The following is a 20646-nucleotide window of genomic DNA, read 5'->3' on the forward strand; positions in this document are numbered from 1 at the left end:
AGACGGCCCAGTTTATTAAACTCCACCGACACAGCGGTGACGCTAATCAGAAGGCTAGACCGTCCAATTTCACGGCCGTTTACTTCCGGCCTACCCGACCTTCTGAGGACCCGCCCCACGTAGACTTAATCAAGTTTTCAGTCTTTTGAATATGTGGCTCTACAGCTGAAGGCCCCATCCAAAGTTGTGTTTCTTAATGTTTACAGGCCTCCCTAATACTGCACAGACTTTGTTAATGATCTCAGTGAACTGCTGTCTGTGATCTGTGTTGATTTCGACTGTGTAATTATTGTTGGGGATTTTAACATCCATGTTGACAACCCTCAGGACAAAGGGACTAAAGACCTGAGTAACACTCTGGCCAACTTTGGGCTGACTCAGCATGTAACAGAGGCCACACACAACAGCTCAATTACTTCTTGACACAGAATAACTGCTATGATGCCTTCCAGTCAGGTTTTAGACAGAACCACAGCACTGAAACCGCTCTGACCAAAGTGTTTAATGACATATGTCTGAATACAGACAGTGGAAAAACGTCAGTCTTAGTTTTACTGGATCTCAGTGCAGCATTTGGTACAGTCGACCACAACATATTACTCAAACGACTGGAGAACTGGGCAGGTCTTTCAGGAACTGTACCAAACTGGTTCAAAACATACTTAGAAAACAGGAAATACTTTGTATCAATAGGTAACTTCACATCTGAGCAGACAAGTATCACATGTGGAGTTCCCCAAGGTTCCATCTTGGGACCCCTTCTGTTCAACATTTACATGCTCCCACTGGCACAGATTATAAAGAACAACAAAATAAACTATCACAGCTATGCAGATGACACACAAATATATATCACAATATCACCAGGAGACCGAGGCCCTGTACAGGCTCTTGGTAAATGCATTGAGGAAATTAATGACTGGTTGTGCCACAATTTTCTCCAGCTAAACAAAAACAAAACTGAGGTAATAGTCTTTGGTGCCAAAGAAAAACGATTGCAGGTCACCAGAGAACTTCAACCTCTACACCTAAAAACCACAAACCAGGCGAGAAATGTGGGTGTAGTGATGGATGCAGACCTAAACTTAGAAAAACACATTAAGACAATAACAAAATCAGCTTACTATCACCTCAAGAATATTTCAAGGATAAAAGATCTGATGTCTCAACAGGACCTGGAAAAACTAGTCCATGCATTCATCTTTAGTAGGCTTGATTACTGTAACAGCATCTTTACAGGTCTACCTAAAAAATCAGTCAGACAACTACAGCTCATTCAGAGCTCTGCTGCTCGAGTCCTCACTAAGACCAAAAAAGTGGACCACATCAGTCCAGCTCTGAGGTCTTTACACTGGCTGCCTGTCCGTCAGAGGATAGACTTTAAAGTACATCAGTGACCTCCTGACCCAGTATGAACCTTCCAGATCCCTCAGGTCATCTGGATCCTGTTTTTTATCAGTTCCCAGAGTCAGAACCAGACACGGAGAAGCTGCATTCAGCTTTTATGCTCCATATATCTGGAACAAACTCCCAGAAAGCCTCAGATCAGCTGAAACACTCAGTTTATTTAAATCCAGGTTGAAGACCTGTTCTCAGCTGCATTTGAATAAAGCACCAAATCCTTAAAAGTTTTACTTTTAAGCTTAAATTTCAAAACTTACATTTTAACTACTGATTTTATCTACTGTTCCTTTTTTTCTTTTTCTTTTTAAATCATGCTTTTTAGTTGTTTCTGTTTTTTAATGTCTCTGTAAAGCACTTTGAATCACCTTGCTGTTGAATTGTGCCATATAAATAAACTTGCCTTGCCTATTCTCTCAGCTGCCGTTTAACGATTCAGACATGAGTCTATGTCCATATTTGATCTGAGCTCAGCAGGTAGAGTGCAGGTGTCCTGTTTTAAAATCATATAATTACGCTTATAGATTAATAACACTGTGTCTAAAAATCTATATTATTATTTGTTATTTAATATTTATGATTTAATACCATGTCTTTGCATGGAAGTAGAAAACTTTAGACCCTCCTACTGTTTGCACACAAACCTCTGACGGATCATCCAGAAACTGTGACGCTGTATTCTGGAGAACTGATTGGTCAGTGGGCGGTGCTTCATACCTGCTGACGTCTAATCTGGATCTAAACGGGCTCCAGAGCGAGTTAAGTTCACAGCATAAGTTACTGTGTCAATTTACCCCAGTAAGAATGAACCAGCTTCTAACCCAAAATAGTTTAGGCCTCTGCAGTTATATCCAGTCACTATTTAGGCTACCAGGTGAGTCCAGTGGATCCCCCACAGCTGTGGAAACAAACATCTGGAGACAGTTTCTGCTGACTTTTGTTCCTGCAGTCGAAACGCAGCTAACACGATTTATTTACCTTCACAAAGGGAACTCTGTTCTTATCTTCATGAACAGCCAGGTTGGTCTTTGACACTGAAACATGAAAGCATCATCATAGCAGTTAGCATTAGCTTGATTGTATTTACACTCTATTTCTACTCTACTATTCTATTCAACTCTATATGAGCATAGTAAAGGTTCAGGGTTGGTCTCACCATCCAGCAGGTCTCTGATTTTATCCAGATAGATTTCAAAATAAGACACCTGCAGATACACAGCCAGTGTTTATGTTACGTTAAACATGTTCAGTCTTCTAAAAAGAAAAACTGTGATTCAGAATAAAAACACTTTGGAGATTAAATGATGCTACACTGATCAAATGATGATATTTCTTTGAATTAAGATGAAGAATCATTTTTTACAGTTAGATTTTCCTAAGATCTGACAACAGAAACACAAAAACAACATAAAAATATTTGTTTCACAAGCAGAATCACCTTGATGTGGAACTCCAGGTTCTCATCCATGGAGTAGATGTGGTCGAAGATGTCTCTGGAAATACGAGGGATGATGCCCATCTGATGAGGGTCATGAAGGGTCCCCTGAAACATGACGAATCATTTAATTAATCATTCAAATAACACCAAAACAAATACCTGAAAATAAACTACAAAACAACAGACCAACCTCCATTGTGTGAGTCTTTCCTGAGGAGGTCTGACCATAAGCAAAGATGGTGCCGTTATATCCTCCCAACACATCTGAGGCACAAACAAAGAAACAAACGCCGTTTACAGCCGTCACTTCCTCTCAGTCGCTTTCCTTCTTTAATGGAATATGTTGCACTGACCTCTGACGATCTGCTTGGCACAGGTGTCGTACACCTGAACCTGTTCAGTGGTTGGGGGGAAGACTCGGTCGAACACATATGGCTTCCCCTGAAACACAGGAAACACACTGTAAAAATAAAAGCCTCTGTTTGAAAAAAAAAAGGTTTATGCTGTCAGCAGACAGTCTCCTCCTGCTATGAAGAGGTCATATAAAAAACACCCTGCTCACTGACACTGAGTGTTATGGTGTGATGTTTCAGTCTCTCAGTAACATCTTAACACATCGAAGCCAAGATTATCAATGTAAGTCAGTGAGGACTGTTAGATTTCTGTTTTAACAAACAAAACTAGCAGTAAAAAGAGAGTGCTTCTTATGTATCTGCATTTATACAACATTCACACTCTGATGGAGGTCTCACAGAGCAGCTCGGCGTAAGTATGTCGCCAAAGGGTATTTGGCATGGCGACTGGAGCAGCCAGGGATCAAAACCACCAACCGTCCGCTGGTCGTTGAGGTCACAGTGAGCTTCCCTGATCACCTCCTGGTTGGACTCCTGCTGAGCTGTCCTGATTGGTCAGTCCACACAGGCACCTCCACTGACCGTCCCACATCTACAAACCCCTCCATGCTTTCCTCGTCAGCACCTGTCAGACCATCTCCAGCCCCACAGCAGACCTTCAGCTCTGCTGCCTCCTCTGTGTGAGTGCTCCCCTCTGAGATCTTCAACGTCCATCAGTTAATGTTCAGATCTTTGAACTTTGACTGTAACTGTCCCTGACACAGTTAAAATAAAGTTGGTTATTTCATGTTTCTGTGATAGATTCATGCTTAATTTAGTTCATTTATTTATAAGATAAGATGATAAAAGTGTAACATTAATTAAAAAACATGTCTAAAATATGTGATTACAAAATATGGGTTCGTTAAATATGTAAAGTGCTGTAAAGTTTGTATGAGGTAAAGTTTGTAATTGTCACATGACCAGAGTTTGGTGAGAGCACAACCATGGCACATGGCTACAGATGCATCTACAGCCTCAACGTTAATGTTATTCTGCATGTGGTCCAAGAGGCGCACACGGTATGGTTTCATGTATATTGTTTGTATAATGTTGCATACGTGTTCTACACTGGTAATGAGAGGACATTTTTGTGATATCCATTATTGTGCATTTTTCTGTTCTGCTTGCACAAGACTGTTTATGGACACTGATATGAGAGACTGATAAGCTCAAAACATTTATGTTGTAAACTTTGTGTTTCTTCAGTTTTCACGGTGTCTGAAGACAATAAGAGTGAGAGAGAGAGAGAGAAATAAATTTCCGAAGACATCAGTATGATGCGTGGCCATTCTTTGTTGGACCCCTGTAGTTACATTGACCTTCTTTATGTAATGCGGCCTTGGCTTCCTTGAAAGCTGAACATAAATCTAATTATTATTTTTTTACAAAGTGTCTCCACTGTGATTTTAAATAAAGTTTGATAGAATTTATAGTTTAATGGGACTCCTGATGGTCACATGACTGTCTCAGTTTCTCCTTCAGAAAAACAAACAGACAATACCGAGACAATAACAGATGTTGGAGCTATTTGGTCTTTATTTTTATTATTTTTGAAATTTGTTGTTAAAGTTTGTTGTTAGTTTACTTATATTTTGGGGTTTATTTACAAGTTTATTTGTAGGTTAATATTTGTTTCAATGTTTTGTTTGTTTGATGTTACCTTGTTAAATTAGTCAGTAAGAGCTGTAGGGCCATTTTGTTTCTATAAATAAAGAGACTGGTATAGGACCAGCATGCACTGGGGTGGGCCTATGGGTTGTTGTTTTTTTACCAGAGCAGGAGAAGCAGCAGGAAGAAACAAAAAATGGATCTTGTTATTGCCAAACTGGATGAATAAACCATAAAAACACAACTTACAACTTTGGACAGTGGACTTCTTTTGCCTGCATATGAAATATTATCTCAGTGCAGCAGTGGCGTGTGGATTTTTAATTATGGGATGTTTGGTTTGTCAAACAGAAGGAATTGCCACTACAACAGATTTACCTTTATATAAAGAGTAGGGTCAAGGGTCAGAGGCTCAGGGGAGGTAACGAGAACAAAAACAAGACGTTCAGTCTGAGTTTAATGAGGGCTCGTTAAATCACCACAAACCTTTCACTGTTGTCTCGTTAGTTTAAATAAAGTTCAGTCTAAAACAAACAAACAAGAGAATTCAGAGAGTGCAGCTGTCTCTGATGATTTTTCAATGATCAGTTTTATTTCTACATTTAAAAGCAACAAAGTGCTTCACATTTAGTTATGAACAAGAGAAAAACAGGACCATACAACACTGGGCATTTGGGAATGTTTACAGTCACATGTTTAATCCTCTCACTGAAAACGTTTCAGGTACAGGTTTCACAGGTTGAGTCTTTTTCAGGTTGAGAGGAGTCATTCAGTCTCAGTTATCATGATAACAGACAGGTTAACTTAAGTCTCTGTCAGAGCTCAGAGGGGAGAGAATTTATCTGAATCACAGTTAATCAGTCCTCAGTACATCAATGTGTGATTGATTATCAGTACAGTAAAATATCTGGTCTCCATCTTTGCAGCTGTGGACAGCCAGATGGTAATCTGATTACATTTCTTCTTCAGATGTCAACACATTAGACATTGAATGATGTCATTGATGTCAAACAACATTTTAAAGGTTCAGAGCTTTGACAGATGTTGGTGCTCCATCAGTAAACAGCCTGTGTCTGCACTTTCTGTCAGGCTGCTGCTGAATAATTAATTTAATTTCAATCTAAAAGTTGGTCAGTGCGTCAGGAGCTTGAAAAGACAAGAAAATCAGCTGGACTTCTTTAAGTTTGATGAAGATGTTTCAGCTGAGAAGCTTCTTCAGTTCTAAGACCTAGCCCCACCCTATCATGTGACTCACTAAGGTCAAAAGGCCCAGGATGTGAGTGGGCGTTCAGGCATCTGGGAAGGATCTCAAAATTGGATTATAGATGGCAGACAGTTGGTGTGATAAGCCCCGCCCTCTATTCAAAGATGGTCATTCACAGTGGACATAGAAGCTTCTTTCACTCCTCTTTCAAACTACCTGTCCTCTCTGTCCAAAATGTGAACATTGGCATCCTGGAAAGAGTGACCTTTGACCTTTAGATGCAGATGGACAGCAGAGTCTTGTCCCGTGGAGGTGGCTCTTCTATGTTGTGCCATGCGTTTATGAAGTAGCTGTTTGGTCTCTCCAATGTAGAGGTCTGGGCATTCGTCACTACACTGTACAGTATACACTACGTTGTTAAGTTTGTGTCTGAGTGTGTTGCTGGGTCTGAAGTACACTGGGATGGATCAAGGACACGTATAAAACCTGCAGGACACCGGCCCTTGAGGCCTGGAGTTCAACACCTGTGATTTAAGGTGATAGGAAATATAAATAACTGCAACTTGATTCTTTACTGAAGCTCAGTATTTGACACAGAGTTTGAGTTCACTGCTGCAATGACAAGTGATGAGAAAAACAATGTTATAAGCAATGGCGTTACTAATGGCGTTACTTTTTTCAGTAACAAGTAATCTAACTAATTACTATTTCTATTGTTACAACGCCGTTACCGTTACTAACAAGAACAAGGTGCGGTCCGTTACTATTTTTCAACAAACAGACAGTTGAAGCTGTGTTCATCTTACCGCATCTTATATCAGTTGCATGGAAGTAGCTGTAAGTAATCTGGACGCTACAGCTTTAAGCAGCTGTGCGCTCCCGTGGACAGCAATCACTTTCTGGCACAACACCTGGAGCTAGGGGGGCAAAACCACCAGGAATGAACTTCCAGCCATGCAGGATCTCTATAGACAGCGTTGCATGAGGAAGTCGCAGCGGATCCTCTCTGATCCCAGCCACACCTGCTATCTGGCAGGCGGTTCAGGAGCATTCAGACCCGCACCAGCAGACAGAGAGAGTTTCTACCCACAAGCCATCAGACTTTTGAACTGCTGACATTCCATACACCCTCACTACAATTACAGGACTCTGCACACTGTCACTTCAACAAATGCCACTTAAATTCTCATCGCACAACTTTTGCACAAACTTGTAAACACCAACTCGTCTTAAATTCTCTAATATTTAATACTGGTATATATCAACAAGGTGATATATACCAGTTTTTAAATTGTGCTAATACGCCATGTAAAACCAGACTCGTGATAAACAATATATACGCGGCGTTTTTTCTGAATACTTTAGTCATGTTTACTGACACTCTGCTTATGACCAAAAAATAAGAAAACAAAACAAAACAAAAACCAGCCCTTTGGTGTTGGTGGAAAAATGCACCATGTCGACCAATCAAAAAATGATATGGCAACATGACATTTGGTTGTTTAGGAAGAGGGGGAAGATTTAGGAGTGAGGGCGAGAGAGAGAGAGAGAGAGAGAGAGAGAGCGAGTTTTGAGATGTGAGAGATTTGTGACGTTTAGCGTGTTTGGAGTGTGTAGTTAATGTGTTGGCTTGTGTAGTTAGTGTGTAGAGTTGTGGATAGTTTTGTGTTGTGTGTCAGAACAATGAGGCGACTGCTGTCTCCAGGTAGAAACAGGAGTGATGCACCTGCTGCTGTCAGACCTGCAGGTATCAGGCTGTGATGTTCTCCTTTATAGTGGACAGAAATGATTTTTTTGGAGTGGCACAAATAATTTGTGGCATCTTATTGAAGAACAGCTGATTGTTCTGTAAATAGTTTGAAATGGTTATTTAAAAAAGGTAAAAGGTAAATGGCTGCAAATAACTTTGTTGTTTGGAAAACTAGTGCATATGATTTTAAAATTGACAATTTATATTTGCATTTAAAGTTATGAAATATGATTCATCGTGGTTGTTACAGTAACAAATACTTTTATATACTTTATACATTTTCTACTCGGATTGTATGTTTTTTGTCTGATTTTTGATCAATTGTGTTAATACAGTATGTCAAAATGAAAACTTAAAATTAAGTGTATATGTAAAATTAAAAGTAGTCAAAAACGGCCAATTATACCCTGGACCCCAGAGGGTTAAACTTTTTTTAAGTAACGCAATAGTTACAAGATTCTAAAAGTCATTAATTACTAGGAAAAGTAACTCAGCTACTAACTCAGTTACGTTTTTGATGAAGTAACTAGTAACTATAATTAATTACTTTTTCAAAGTAACTTGCCCAACACTGGTAATAACTAATAATGATTAATATAATAATAACTTTAATATTGGCCATATTACATTTACATTACCAGTGAAGTGACTTTAGTGTCATGAACAACATTAGCTAATTGTTACTAACTAATCTTAAATGACTGTTCAGTACAGAAATGAAGCCCAACAATCATGTTTTTACAGTCCCGTGGTCTCATCCTCAGATACTTATCAAATCAAACAGAGCTCATGTAAAACAAACAGATGAACAAAAGAAATTTGTCCTTCATTTCTGTCAAACAATGCCAGATGAAATGTTTCCAGCAGTTATTATCATGGTTGCTAGGCAATATGAGCAGTGCAACGGAAGCTAGACCATCCCATTTCACAAGCATTGCACTTCAGGCCTTCTCAGTCTACAGTGAAGGCCTTATCCTCCAAAGGATGCAACCCCTGAATTGGGAAAAAGCCTATGTGTTAATAGACCTCTCTGCATTGAATCGTATCTGTTATTAATCTGTCTCTCTTCCACAGCATGTCTTTATCCTGTCTTCCTTCTCTCACCCCAACCGGTCGCAGCAGATGGCCCCGCCCCTCCCTGAGCCTGGTTCTGTCGGAGGTTTCTTCCTGTTAAAAGGGAGTTTTTCCTTCCCACTCTCACCAAAGTGCTTGCTCATAGGGGGTCATATGACTGTTATTATTGTAGGATCTACCTTGAGGCGACTGTTGCTGTGATTTGGCGCTGTATAAATAGAACTGCAGTGAACATGTTTGACTCTCCTGCTTTGAAGCAGCTGCTCCTGATTGATCAATGCAAACAATGCACTGATTGATTGATTGATTTAAGGAGGGGCAGTTACACACAGCAGGTTTGTTTGCACACTAAACAACACACACACACCGTGGCGCTGGCGGTGTGTGTGTGCACGAGCGCGCGCGCGTACTCACCGACACCACCACGGTGTCCTCTCCGTTAAATTTCGGGATGTTTTTGTCTCCGCGGTTCCGCTCCGCCTCGTTCAGCGGCCTGAAGCGACACATCACCTTCACCCCGCACACGCCACCCTCCGCCGCCTCCATCACCGACAAGAAGCACCGACACGCACGCGGAAACACACACAAACCGGGAGGTTCGGCTCTGGTTCGGGTCCACACGGTCCGCTCAGAGGCTGTGATCTCCGGTTAGTGCTTCTCCATCAGGAGGCTGAAGGCTCCACCTCTCACAGGTCCACCCTGGACCACCGAGCCGCAAAGAACCATGGGACATGAAGTCCTCCTTCACATCCAGCGTGAACATGATTTAGTTCGGGTTAAAGCCAAATGGGTCATATTTGACTCATGACGTTTTAGGCTCTTTAAGACTTCATCGATTTTTCTCCCTGAAAAACAAAATTGATACAAAATAAAACTCATATAAACATTTATACTTTTTTTTTTATTTGTCAGAGGGGTTTTTAAAATAAGTGAATAGAACAAAGTTTATTAATTTAGAAATAAATGTGTGATAAGGTGGAACAGTGGTTAGCACTGCTGCCTCATAAGAGGAACAGGATGGAGGTTTGGCCCCCACCTGGGCGGGGCCTTTGTTGTGGAGTGTGCAGGTTCTCTCCAGGTGCTTCTCCCACAGTTGTGTAACACGTGTAGTTAGTGGGGTGATTCTAAATTAGCCATAGGTGTGACTATGAGTGCAAATGGTTGTCTCTCTCTCCCTCTCTCTGTGTGACCCTGTGACAGACCGTACCCGCCTCTTGCCCTATGGAAGCTGGGCTAGCCTCCAGTTCCCGCCCCCGAGACCCTGACGAGGACAAGCAGAAGAGGATTGGTGGATTTTCAGAAGGCTTGAGAAACATTCCCGTTTCAAAAATCAGAATTTTCTGACAACTTCATGATTAGAATAAATAATTAACCCGATAAATCAGAGTATGCTCAGGGTCATTGATGATCTGATCTCTAGAAGTATTCGGTTACGCTCCTGGAGTAACGGTATTAACACCACTGTGTAGAAATACTCAATTAGGACAGTTTTTTACTTTCTAACCATAAATTCAGTATGACACACCCCTGTATCAGCTGTTTTCTGTTTAAAATGGAATAAAGATTACATTATATTTAAGTAGGCAGACCTACCCAGCACATGTTGTTAGCAACATCTGGATGGATGGGTGGACATTTTATTAGAACATATTAAATTTCACAGTAAATTAGTTTTGAGTCCCCAGAAAGGCGTCAATACTCGGTATGCTAAATATGCCGGCAGAATGAGGGTTAACATATATCAACATATAAATTTTAATTCAAATTTAATTTAGTTGGCAAATATCTGAAAATAGAAGAAACACGTGTGTCTGTGATCAGTATATCCACTGATCTACGTTCCACTCGTCATTCGTCTCCAGTTCATCCTCTGACTGAAGGAGGTCGAGCTACATCGCCCACGCGACGCATCAAAACACCTCTAACCCGAGCGTGCTCGGAGATTGAACATGATGTTCCCGTCGTCACCTCGATTACCACTGAGTGATGATCTCAGACTGCTTCAAAACATAAACAATCAGAAGAGGTTGGACGACTGATGACCAATCAGAGGACATGATGATTTTCATAAACAGATCAAACTCTCTTACATCACAGACCGTACAACAACAGCATCAATAATAATAATAATAATGACCACACAGTTAAATGTTCTGGTTTCTTCTTCTGCAGCAGAAAATGATTCACTGTTAGGTTTGTGGGATAAACAGGATACAGTGAAGAAATTCACTTCCAAGCCTTTTTCACACCTTGGCTCATGTGATGAGGCACATGGTCAGCAGTGGGTCAAAAAGGTACAACTCCCACTATGGGTTAAATACCTGCGACGCTCCACCATCTGGTTTTAGAACTGAAGAAGCTTCAGTCTGTGAAACATCTTCAGGAATCAGAAATACATCCAGTCGTTTCCTTAGATCACCTTGACCTGGAGGACTGAGAACCTACAGACACACTTCCTCCTCTTTGATCAAACCCCACAGGCAGTCAGGCTGCTACTGTCACCACTGCTTTCATTTTGGGGTTTACCGGCAGGGGGCAGTGTTTCACACAGCACGCTGCTGCTCTAAAAAGCATTTGAATCACAGTGCAGCTGTTCCTTTATTGCCATTGGCTCAGCACAGGACTTGCAGCACACACACTTCCCGGTTCAACCTTCCAGTCTCAGGACCAGGACCACACTAACACCAGGTATCAAACCCCCAACTCTTCACATGTGAACCCCTGAGCCAATAAAAGACAAAGTGGATTCTGTTCATCTGGACCTTTCATCATCAGCCAGGTAACGTCTTCAGTCTCAGCTGACTGCAGGTTTCCCACCTTATAAACATGACATTCGTATGATGACTGACACTAGCACCACTGAACAATGGGCTGGGAGGTTAGTTCCTTGAGCTCTTCCGTGTTGTGCCATCTGCTTAGTCAGAGGTTGTTTGGTTTCTCTGATTTTGTTAATAAGGTTGGAAACCTGTAGTCATCTGATGAAAAGTTTCTCCCACTGAAAACATCCAGATGAACACGTCTGCCCAGATGTTTGCAGCTGTTTGTCGTGGACACAGTACTGCACTTTACGGTTGCTCTCTTCTTTTGTGCAATAAAAATAAAGGTCGCATCCATATCTATCGATCGCTGTAGACCGCTCCACCATTCTCGTCCTTCCACACACCAACTGAAAGCAGATGATTGTAGCAGGAAGAAAAACAACCTGATGTTTGTTTCCTTTCTATCTGCAAAGAACTGAAGAGCCTTTGTAGCACAAACAACAGAACAAACAACAAATTACTGAATTTAGAGTAATTCGTTAATTTTGAGTACAGTAAAGCATTACTTTGGTGATGCAGACTTTAAAGTTAACTGAAGTGTGTAGACTGACTTCACTCTCAGGTGTGTTTGATCCGTCAGGCGTGCAGCTACAGTAACGGCACCTGTGAACTGATGACATCACTCACAGCAGTGATGTCAGAGTGTGATAGTGCCATCAGCTCCATCAGTCCCTGCTGCTCTGTCTGCAGGTGTTTGATCCTCATATACCTGCTGTCAGCACATCTGTCCATGCTTCTGACTCCGCCTCCTTCCTGTAACCATGCTTAGAGCTGATTGAGAAAGTCTGGATTACCTGATCGAGTTCAGAACAATGATCACGTGACCTGAGCCTGATGTCGGGATATTTGAAACCAATCAGGAAACCCGATCCTCGATTTGCACAGGGACCTGAACGCAACATGTTCTCATCTGAACAGACGCCCTGAATGCAGCACAGGTTTAGTGATGTGTTCGCTGACATCATCGGCATCATCTGAGGTTAAAACGGTCCTGCTGACCTTTGACCTCCAGCTGCTCAGCTTAAGGTGACACCCAAAGAGTTCAGCTGCTAAATAACCAACCAATCAAAGCCTGTCCTGATGATCAAATGACTTCCTGTTTCTCTAAGAGACTCCTAAGTCTGACCCCGCCTACTCAGATGGCATCACACAGAAGCATGGTCTCCACAGCATGCACGTCTTATGAAGAACTCAGGATCAGTAAACAATTCTGAGGTCAGAGGTCAGCTTACATGTCTCTCTCTCTCACACACACACACAGGAAATTAGTGTTTGGAAATAAAAACACGGCTCTGTTTGTGTTCCTGTAAAACCAATTGATGTTTTTATTCTCCGATAATCAATACATCTGATCACATGATTGTTTCCTGATGTCCTCACTCTGACTCAATGAGGCCACATGTAGCAGCTTTACTAGAACTGAGTTTGACCCCGAGACGAACCTGAAGGTCATACCGACCTCTTGGCGGCGAGGACTGAAAGACTAGGTCATCGGAGGTGAAAAGGTTCATAGCGGACGCGATTGTCAGCTCCAGGAGGTGAAAAAAGAAATAAAGTTTGTCTCTGTTCCTGATCAGACTTCCTGCTGATGACCCAATCAGCTGTGCTTACCTGCACGAGCCTGTACACCTGTAGCACAGTCACAGGCTTTGTTCTTTTATTCTGACACCTGTACTCTCCATCCTACATGAAGTCTTTTATTTTGGCGTCCCCGCCCTGCTCTGATTGATCATAAGCTTGACTCTTTGGGCGGGTAGTCCACGTTGGTCACCATGGTGACGACCGTGACAATCTCCTCGTGGGCCGTGACGCTCGACTGCTGCTGCTGCATCTGCACGACGCGCTCCTCCACGCAGCCCGCTGACAGCCGCGCCTCCGCCTCATGATCCCAGCACTCCTCCATCGTCTCACAGAGGAGAGCCAGACCCTGCCAGGGGGGGGGGCAGAGAGGAGACCTGGATCAGAGGTCAAACATAGCACTTGTTTCTTTATAAACTACACCAGCGGTGAGGTCATCCTGATGCTTCAAACAAATGCATCGGCTGTGGGTAATGTGCTGGTGCATTGTGCGTAGTGACTCACGGCGTGCTTCTGCCAGCACTCTCTGATTGTGGGCCTGAGCTTCTTGTAGACGACCACCTCCTGCATGTCCTCCAGAGACGGATGCTGACCCGCCTCCTCCTCAAAGGGCAGCAGGTACTCATCTACTGGACCTGAACCACAGAAAACCAGGTGTGCGGATCAGTCAATGATAGTCTTCACTTTGCCCCCCACACACACACACACACACACACACACACACACACACACACACACACAAAGCAGGTGAAGACGTAAACACAGGACGGCGGTGTTGGCCTCCACCGACCACAACGACATGTTCATGTCAGTTTCCTCACATGTCACATAACCATTCTTTGTAAGCAGGTCAAACTTTAACAACCAACCAGGCGTGACTAGGGACTAGGCCTGGCCGGGGCTGTTGTTAAATTTTGACGTGCTGACCTGGTGAGTCAGGTGACCTTCTGGCGTTTCATACCGTCAGCAGCTTTGCAGCGTGATGCGAGCTCCCACAGCACCAGCCCCACAGCGTACATGTCGATCCTCAGGAAGGAGTCTCTCTGGAAGTTGATGGCGCCCTCCAGGACCTCTGGGGCCATGTACCTCCTGGTCCCCACCTGACACAGACAGGAACCAGATCAGCTGTTTACTGAGGTGATGTGACACAACTACAAAGAGCAGAGGAGCTGGTGGAGGAGACATGGATAACATCACTAATATCAATAAAGTTTGAACTTGTTACGCAGCACTTATCTGAAGCCCCGCCCCCTCTGACCTCATGGCAGGTCCTCACACATATTTTAAAACTCTGTAATAACACAACAGCATTTAAATGATGTCATTACTGTGGAGATCGAGCTGTGACCGGTAAACAAACACAGCTCATTTAGAGCCAACCTCAAAGCTGCTACTAATATGTAAACGCAGTGAGTTTATCACACCATCCGCTCTGCAGCTCCACCTCCTCAAACCCTCTGATTGGCTGCTCTTCTCTCATTTCTCTCTTTGGTTCCCCACACTCTGGAGACTCTGCTCCGTTCAGCTACGCCTCCCCTGCTGTGCACAGCTGCAATCAGGCCAGCTCAACATCCCAGCACTAATTATTCTTCTTTTATCAAACATCCTTGAATATTTACCCATCAGCCACCAGATGGAGCTATTTGCTTCTTCCTAACCCAGACTGTCCTCACCTGGACCATCAGGTGTACCTGGAACTCCATCATGCATTTGCTAAACACTGTTTCCACTGACTGTTACACTCTCACTGCTGTAATGACAAAGCGTGACAGAGGCGTAGCTCGGGTGGACACACCTGTCCATGAGCGTCACCTGGAGACTTTCCCGCCTCAAACCTGAGAGCGAGGCCAAAGTCGGCGATGCAGGCAGTCAGGTCGGACTTAAGTAGGACGTTCTTACTCTTGAAGTCCCTGAAAAACACACAGAACTGTCAGGCAGGTGTGTGTGTGTACGCACCTGTGTGTGTGTGTGCCCGTACGCTCGTACCTGTGTGCGATGGCGGGTTTGTATGCAGGTATGTCTTCGTGCAGGTAGGCCAGGCCTCGGGACATAGACTGAGCGATCCGACACAGTTCAGACCAGGAGAGAACGTTGGCTTTAAGGTGGTCAGTCAAGGAACCCTGAGAACACGTCATGGAGAACACAGAGTGAAGACTGAGGGTCAGAGGTCAAATTTGTTAGAGTGACTCAGTCTTCTGTCCACACATTCACAAACTGAACCCGCTCCAACTCGTCTGCGCTCCACGTTCTTCCAGGTTCTAATGGAGTTTTAGGAGTGTTCTGCAGTTCCACCTCCAGCCTGCGGGGTCACTGTTACCTTGTGATGGTAGGCGGTGACAAGCCACAGCTCCGTTTCCAGCTCGCTGCCTCTCTTCTCAGCGCCGAGGAACTGCAGCAGGTTCTCGTGTCTCATCCCGCTCAGGCTAAAGATCTCAAACTCGTTCTGCCAAGACTGACGCTCCTGAGCACAGGTCAGAGGTCAGAGTAGTCAGGGGCGTGGCCCAACTGTGACCTCACACAGAGGTAATTTCTTAAGATGTGCTCTTGTGAGACATCATCAATTCAAAGGGTTAGGTTGCATTTCATCTGAAAATATGTGTTATTGTAGGATCTACTTTACAATATGAAGCTCCTCGAGGCGACTGGTGTTGTGATTTGGTGCTGTGGAAATGAAACTGAACTGAAACTCAAAAGTGGCCGTGGCGGAGGAGAGTGGCTAAAACTGTGAGTGAAGTTTGAAATGTGCCCGTTTCTGTGACACAAAGTAACTCTTAAGATGTTTCAGGCGAGAATGTAGATACGGATATTTCCAAACATCACCTCCCTCTGGGTGAACGGCCAGTTTGCCTCGCCAGGTGTCACCTGACCAAAAGGTCGAGGCTTATTCTCCCTGACTCCTGCCACATCATTTTTAAATCTCCACTGAGTGGCCAGGTTAAACATCATGTTTGGCTTATTTCAGTGTTTTAGAGAAAATCTGTTTGATCAAAACTGGATCGTTGTATTTAACTTTCACGTCTCACTGGAGCGCTGTCACTGTGTTTGGAAACGAATATTCCGCTCATCATTATTCCCTCACGCAGATGTGCTCATGTATATGGAGCAGAAACATCTGGCGCAGCTGCTCATGAAGACTTCACACAAAGGATCAGATAATGTTTAACGTTTATTCTGTTTCTACGACAATAAACAAAATCATTCTCACATCTGACCCGTTTGTTGTTGTTGTTAAATGAGCAGTGCGAGCTGTGCGTACATGTTTGTGTTTCAGTCATGTGACTGTTGGTGCTCAGCTGTATGAAGGTCATCAGTGTCTGGATGTTAGAAGAGCCGTGAAGACCAACGCTCTGATGCTCCTCTCACAGCCAAGCGCTTTGCCAAAGTGCTTGGAAGCACTTGTGTAGTAAATGGGCTACTTGTATTATCAATATTAATCACACTAAGATTAACAGCACACACACTGACCTGGGCAGGGAAGATCTTGACGGCGACGTGTTCACTGAGCAGCTGAGCCTTCCACACGCAGCCAAAGCGCCCCCTGGCTTTCAGCTCCAGCAACTGCAGAGGCTTCTGTCCCAGGACGGGGGAGGGGGGCAGGGGGCCGGTCTCCTGGGGGGGACAGGTGGAGATCAGAGACAGAGGATACAGGAAAATAAAGAACATCTTGTCAGGGCTGTCAGGCCACACCCACATGGACATGTGTACATTAAAAACACAGAGTGACAGAACCATGAGAGTGGGCTGGCCTAAAGATGGGCGGTGTGGCGTGCTGACAGTCATGCAGGGCAAGGAAGGAGCGGGACGTGCAGACATCATGTGACACAAAACATAAAGGTGCTCAGAGACCCAAAGTGGGAGAACACAAGGCGGGTGGTGACAGAGCACGCTCAGTGGGTCTCCTTACCTCGACCATGATGTGAAAGGCGTGCTGAGAGGCAAAGAAACAGCTCAGAGTCACACAGACAGGAAGAGGTGGAGCTAACTCACAGCCTCCCTCTGAAACATCAGCATTGCCTCACTACTCCAGCTATGTGTCACCACCTCCTCGCGTCTTAGCCCCTCCCACCCCAGAGGTGAAGACACAGGTTTTTAACAAAAAGAGCATCCATGTCACATGACACAGTCACGTGACAGAGTTGATGATGCTGTTAAAAACTACAACAAACACCAGCTCTGTGTGCTGTTACCGTGGAAACAGTGCTTTTCCTGATCACCCTGCGAGTGCTTCAGGTCTTTTATTTTGAACGTCAACCTGACGGTGTTCCTGACTTCCTGATTGGACTAAGCAGCAGGAACGTGTCAGGACAAACCCCAAACACCTGATCAGTACACCTGGCTTCAGTGTTTACCTGGAACGAGTTTGTTCACTTGCTGCTAGGACTTCCTGTAGAACAGACAGCTGATTAAAGCTGTTATGAAGCATTTATTGTAAAAGTTTGTTCTTCATTTTTTAAACTCAGAGCAGGAAGTCACCTGACTGTCACATGACCCACTCCTCACAGGAGGTCTCACCTGTGTGGGCACCAGCACAGGTGGGTAGGCCAGTTTGTGGTGTCGGTACATCCAAAAGGACAGCAGGACGATGGTGGCAACGGCCATGATGGGGAGCAGCGAATACATCAGCGCGGTGACCACCGGGGGTCGCAGTGTGAGTGGGATATTTGTCGCTATGGAAACACACACGGAAAAGAGGTTACAACATGAAGTACAGGAGGCTTTTCACTATAAGGTTCCGTTTTAACATCAAAGATTTTCAGAATAAGGTGCGAGATGAGCAGGTACGTACGGGGCAGCGGCGGCGTGTGGTTGCTGTTGGGCAGGTAGAAGAACTTCTGGTTGCACAGACTTCCCTCACAGCAGCAGAAAAAGACGTCAGGGGACTCCTTCCTCTCGACACACTCCCACCTATCAGGAAACAGCACAGATGAGCTGATGCACAGGTGAGGTCACCACACTCAAGTAACCCCCCCCCCCAACTGATGTGTCTCCTCCTCCTCACACACACTAATGTCTTTCAGCTTTATCACTGAACTCTCAAGTGACCTCACACATGAGCTCACACAGGTGAGCTTTTACAGCACCTCTCAGTTCACATATGAAAACTGATCAATTGCTCTGATTGATACATGGGGTGACTGGTGACAGGTAATGGTAAATGGACTGGTTCTTATATAGCGCTTTTCTACTCTGAGCACTCAAAGCGCTTTATACAACTCGCTCATTCACCCATTCACACAAACACGTTTCTAAGTTCTTAGTGCTATCTAACTAATTCATACATACACAGTGTGTGTGAGTGTGAGCTAGATCTTCTTCTCCTGAAATCACTCTGGTCCTCCGAGTGAACCTACAGCAACACGTAGGCAAACCAATTCAACTACAGGTAGACATACACCTGAACACACCTGCCCTGAGGGGACTTATAAAATCACCACTCAGTACTCGAACAAAGTCAGGTTCAGGTCTGGGAGCATCATCAATCAATAAACCAATCAGGTCTAAACTCTGGGCCCCACATACCTGTCATAGCAGCTAGGGTCGTCAAGCCAGCAGCCCTGTTTGACCACGGTCACCTGACCGGAGGTGTTCCTCCAGGTGGCGAAGCAGTGCTGCCGCTTATCCTTCTGCCCGGAGCAGATCTCCACGCCGCTGATGTTCCCTCGGCCCTCCACTGAGGAGGAGTAGGAGCTGTAGCTGTACAGCACACAGGTCTGAGTCTGAGTGTGGCCCAGGATTGCACCTGAGGAGGCAGAGGAAGCATACAGCATCGTGAGAGTGACTGAAACAGGTACAGATCAGCTCTTTCCTGTCAGCTCAAGAGCTAATCAATAACTGACCAATATCTGATCAGCAGGTTTTCTGCAGGAGGTCTGAGGTGACCTGTGGTTGAAGATCACCTATATATGATATACACCATTGAAATAAAGCTGCTGGATAGCTGCCCTGCGGCGTTTCAGTGAGCAGACAGCATCACTGACACACAGCTGACTGCTCTAGCCTATTTTAGCTCTGAGCCTGGATTAGGATCAAAGCAGCTCACGAGTTATTTACTGGGGCTTGTTTCCTGTGACATCAGAATTACACTCTGGTTTCTAATCGATTGTGTCTGTGGTGATGATGTTAGAGCCAGGTGTGCTCACCTGAGGAACAGGTGATTAGGAGGACGCTGAAGGCCAGCCTGGTGGCGGATCCCATGGTGCTGCTCAGATAAATCCTAGTTTCAATCCTAATCCGTGATTACGCTCCCTCTGACTGACAACAGGACTCCGGGCACCGGAACCATGTCCCAGTCCAAGCAGCGGTTGCGGTCCGTTCACCAGGACGCCCCGTGAGAGCACTCGGGAAGAGGGTCCCAGGAGCTGGGCAGGCCCTGAGACATGGTGCGCTGTCAGGAGATCCGGACCTGAGGACCAGTACAGGCTGCTCGCCGGGTTGGAGCGGTGCTGTAAAGGTTTATGCTGCAGAAATCGGTTTATCGACGAACTGACAGGTTATCAATCAGAGGATTGATCTGGATTAACTCCATCAGCGAACCTCCGGCCATGAAGCACAGTTCACCTTGGACCCCTGCACCATTCTCCGCGAAGCCTCAGCCGTGCTGTGACCCTGGATCAAACTCACCTCCCCGTAGAGAGCCGGGCGGAGGTGTAGCCTCAGCCCGCCTCTGATTATCACTGCTCGGTCACACGGATGCTAGCTGGCCCGGCTACCCTTTAGCTTAGCTCCGAGGAGGAAAACCTCAAACCGCATCCGCGTCCCGTCTGTTCGCTCAGCGGGAGGAAGCGCCGTGTGAACGATCCCGGACTGGCTCACAGCGTACGGCCGAGCTGTCCGCCTCCCCCTCACCTAGTCTCCGTATTACTTCCACTCCACACTCTGAGGCCGACAGCAGGAGGAAGATGGCGGCTACGCTGCGATCAGTTTGTTTTTTTCACAGTCTTCCAAAGTCACCTGTCACAGCGTACACGATCATCTGACGGGCACCTGCAAAAACCAATAGGATGCCTAGAACAATCCGGAGCCCCATTTATTCACCAATGATTAGCCGTGTTTGTGTGTAGAGCCCATGGAATGAGGGAAAAGCCCCGCCCACTGGAAAGAGGTCGGTGGGCTGTCAGAAAAATGGAGAAAAATAAAAGCGGAAAGAAACCTCCATAAACCAATCAAAATTCAGTAAAACTATTTTTATTAATTTTTTTGTACTATAATCCAAATAAAACCTAAAAAATATAAAAATGCTTTATAAACTTTCTGGCCTTTGAGATTTATACTTTAAACTTGTTTCGTCACTTGGTGGTGGAAACAGCAGTTAGCGACTGAACTAACATCATGTAGGTCCTCAGTAATCCAGGTCATGGTAGTCTAAGGAGCTTGGAAAG

At 44.7% G+C, this 20646-nt stretch overlaps 2 protein-coding genes across 3 annotated transcripts in view; both read right to left on the minus strand.

Annotated features, from left to right (window-relative positions):
• The window catches only part of LOC146370116 (kinesin heavy chain-like), a 53351-nt gene extending 43784 nt beyond the window's left edge, over positions 1-9567 (minus strand). The window contains exons 1-6 of the mRNA XM_084908880.1: positions 9285-9567; positions 3193-3280; positions 3030-3103; positions 2840-2944; positions 2558-2606; positions 2380-2435 (exon numbers count right to left, since the gene is read on the minus strand). Coding sequence (XP_084765006.1) covers positions 2380-2435; positions 2558-2606; positions 2840-2944; positions 3030-3103; positions 3193-3280; positions 9285-9416 — 504 coding nt within the window. The 5' untranslated portion in view covers positions 9417-9567. The remainder of the gene's footprint in view (positions 1-2379; positions 2436-2557; positions 2607-2839; positions 2945-3029; positions 3104-3192; positions 3281-9284) is intronic.
• A 3417-nt stretch (positions 9568-12984) lies between these two features.
• Positions 12985-20282, minus strand: LOC146370117 (activin receptor type-2A-like). 2 transcript variants are annotated; one of them, XM_084907937.1, is made up of 12 exons: positions 19408-20282; positions 18788-19007; positions 18054-18172; positions 17780-17934; positions 17172-17195; positions 16733-16876; positions 15585-15728; positions 15254-15387; positions 15063-15177; positions 14229-14367; positions 13772-13902; positions 12985-13616 (listed from the first exon to the last, which is right to left on the minus strand). In XM_084907937.1, the coding sequence occupies exons 1-12, from the start codon at positions 19460-19462 to the stop codon at positions 13419-13421; spliced, it is 1578 nt and encodes a 525-aa protein (XP_084764063.1). In that variant the 5' UTR covers positions 19463-20282; the 3' UTR covers positions 12985-13418. The 2 variants fall into 2 exon arrangements, with proteins under 2 accessions (XP_084764063.1, XP_084764064.1); XM_084907938.1 differs by lacking the exon at positions 17172-17195.
• Between the last annotated feature and the right edge of the window lie 364 nt (positions 20283-20646).

This window comes from Perissodus microlepis, chromosome 16 (genome assembly GCF_051167445.1).
Source record: "Perissodus microlepis isolate ML-2025 ecotype Zambia chromosome 16, ASM5116744v1, whole genome shotgun sequence".
Taxonomy (NCBI): domain Eukaryota; kingdom Metazoa; phylum Chordata; class Actinopteri; order Cichliformes; family Cichlidae; genus Perissodus; species Perissodus microlepis.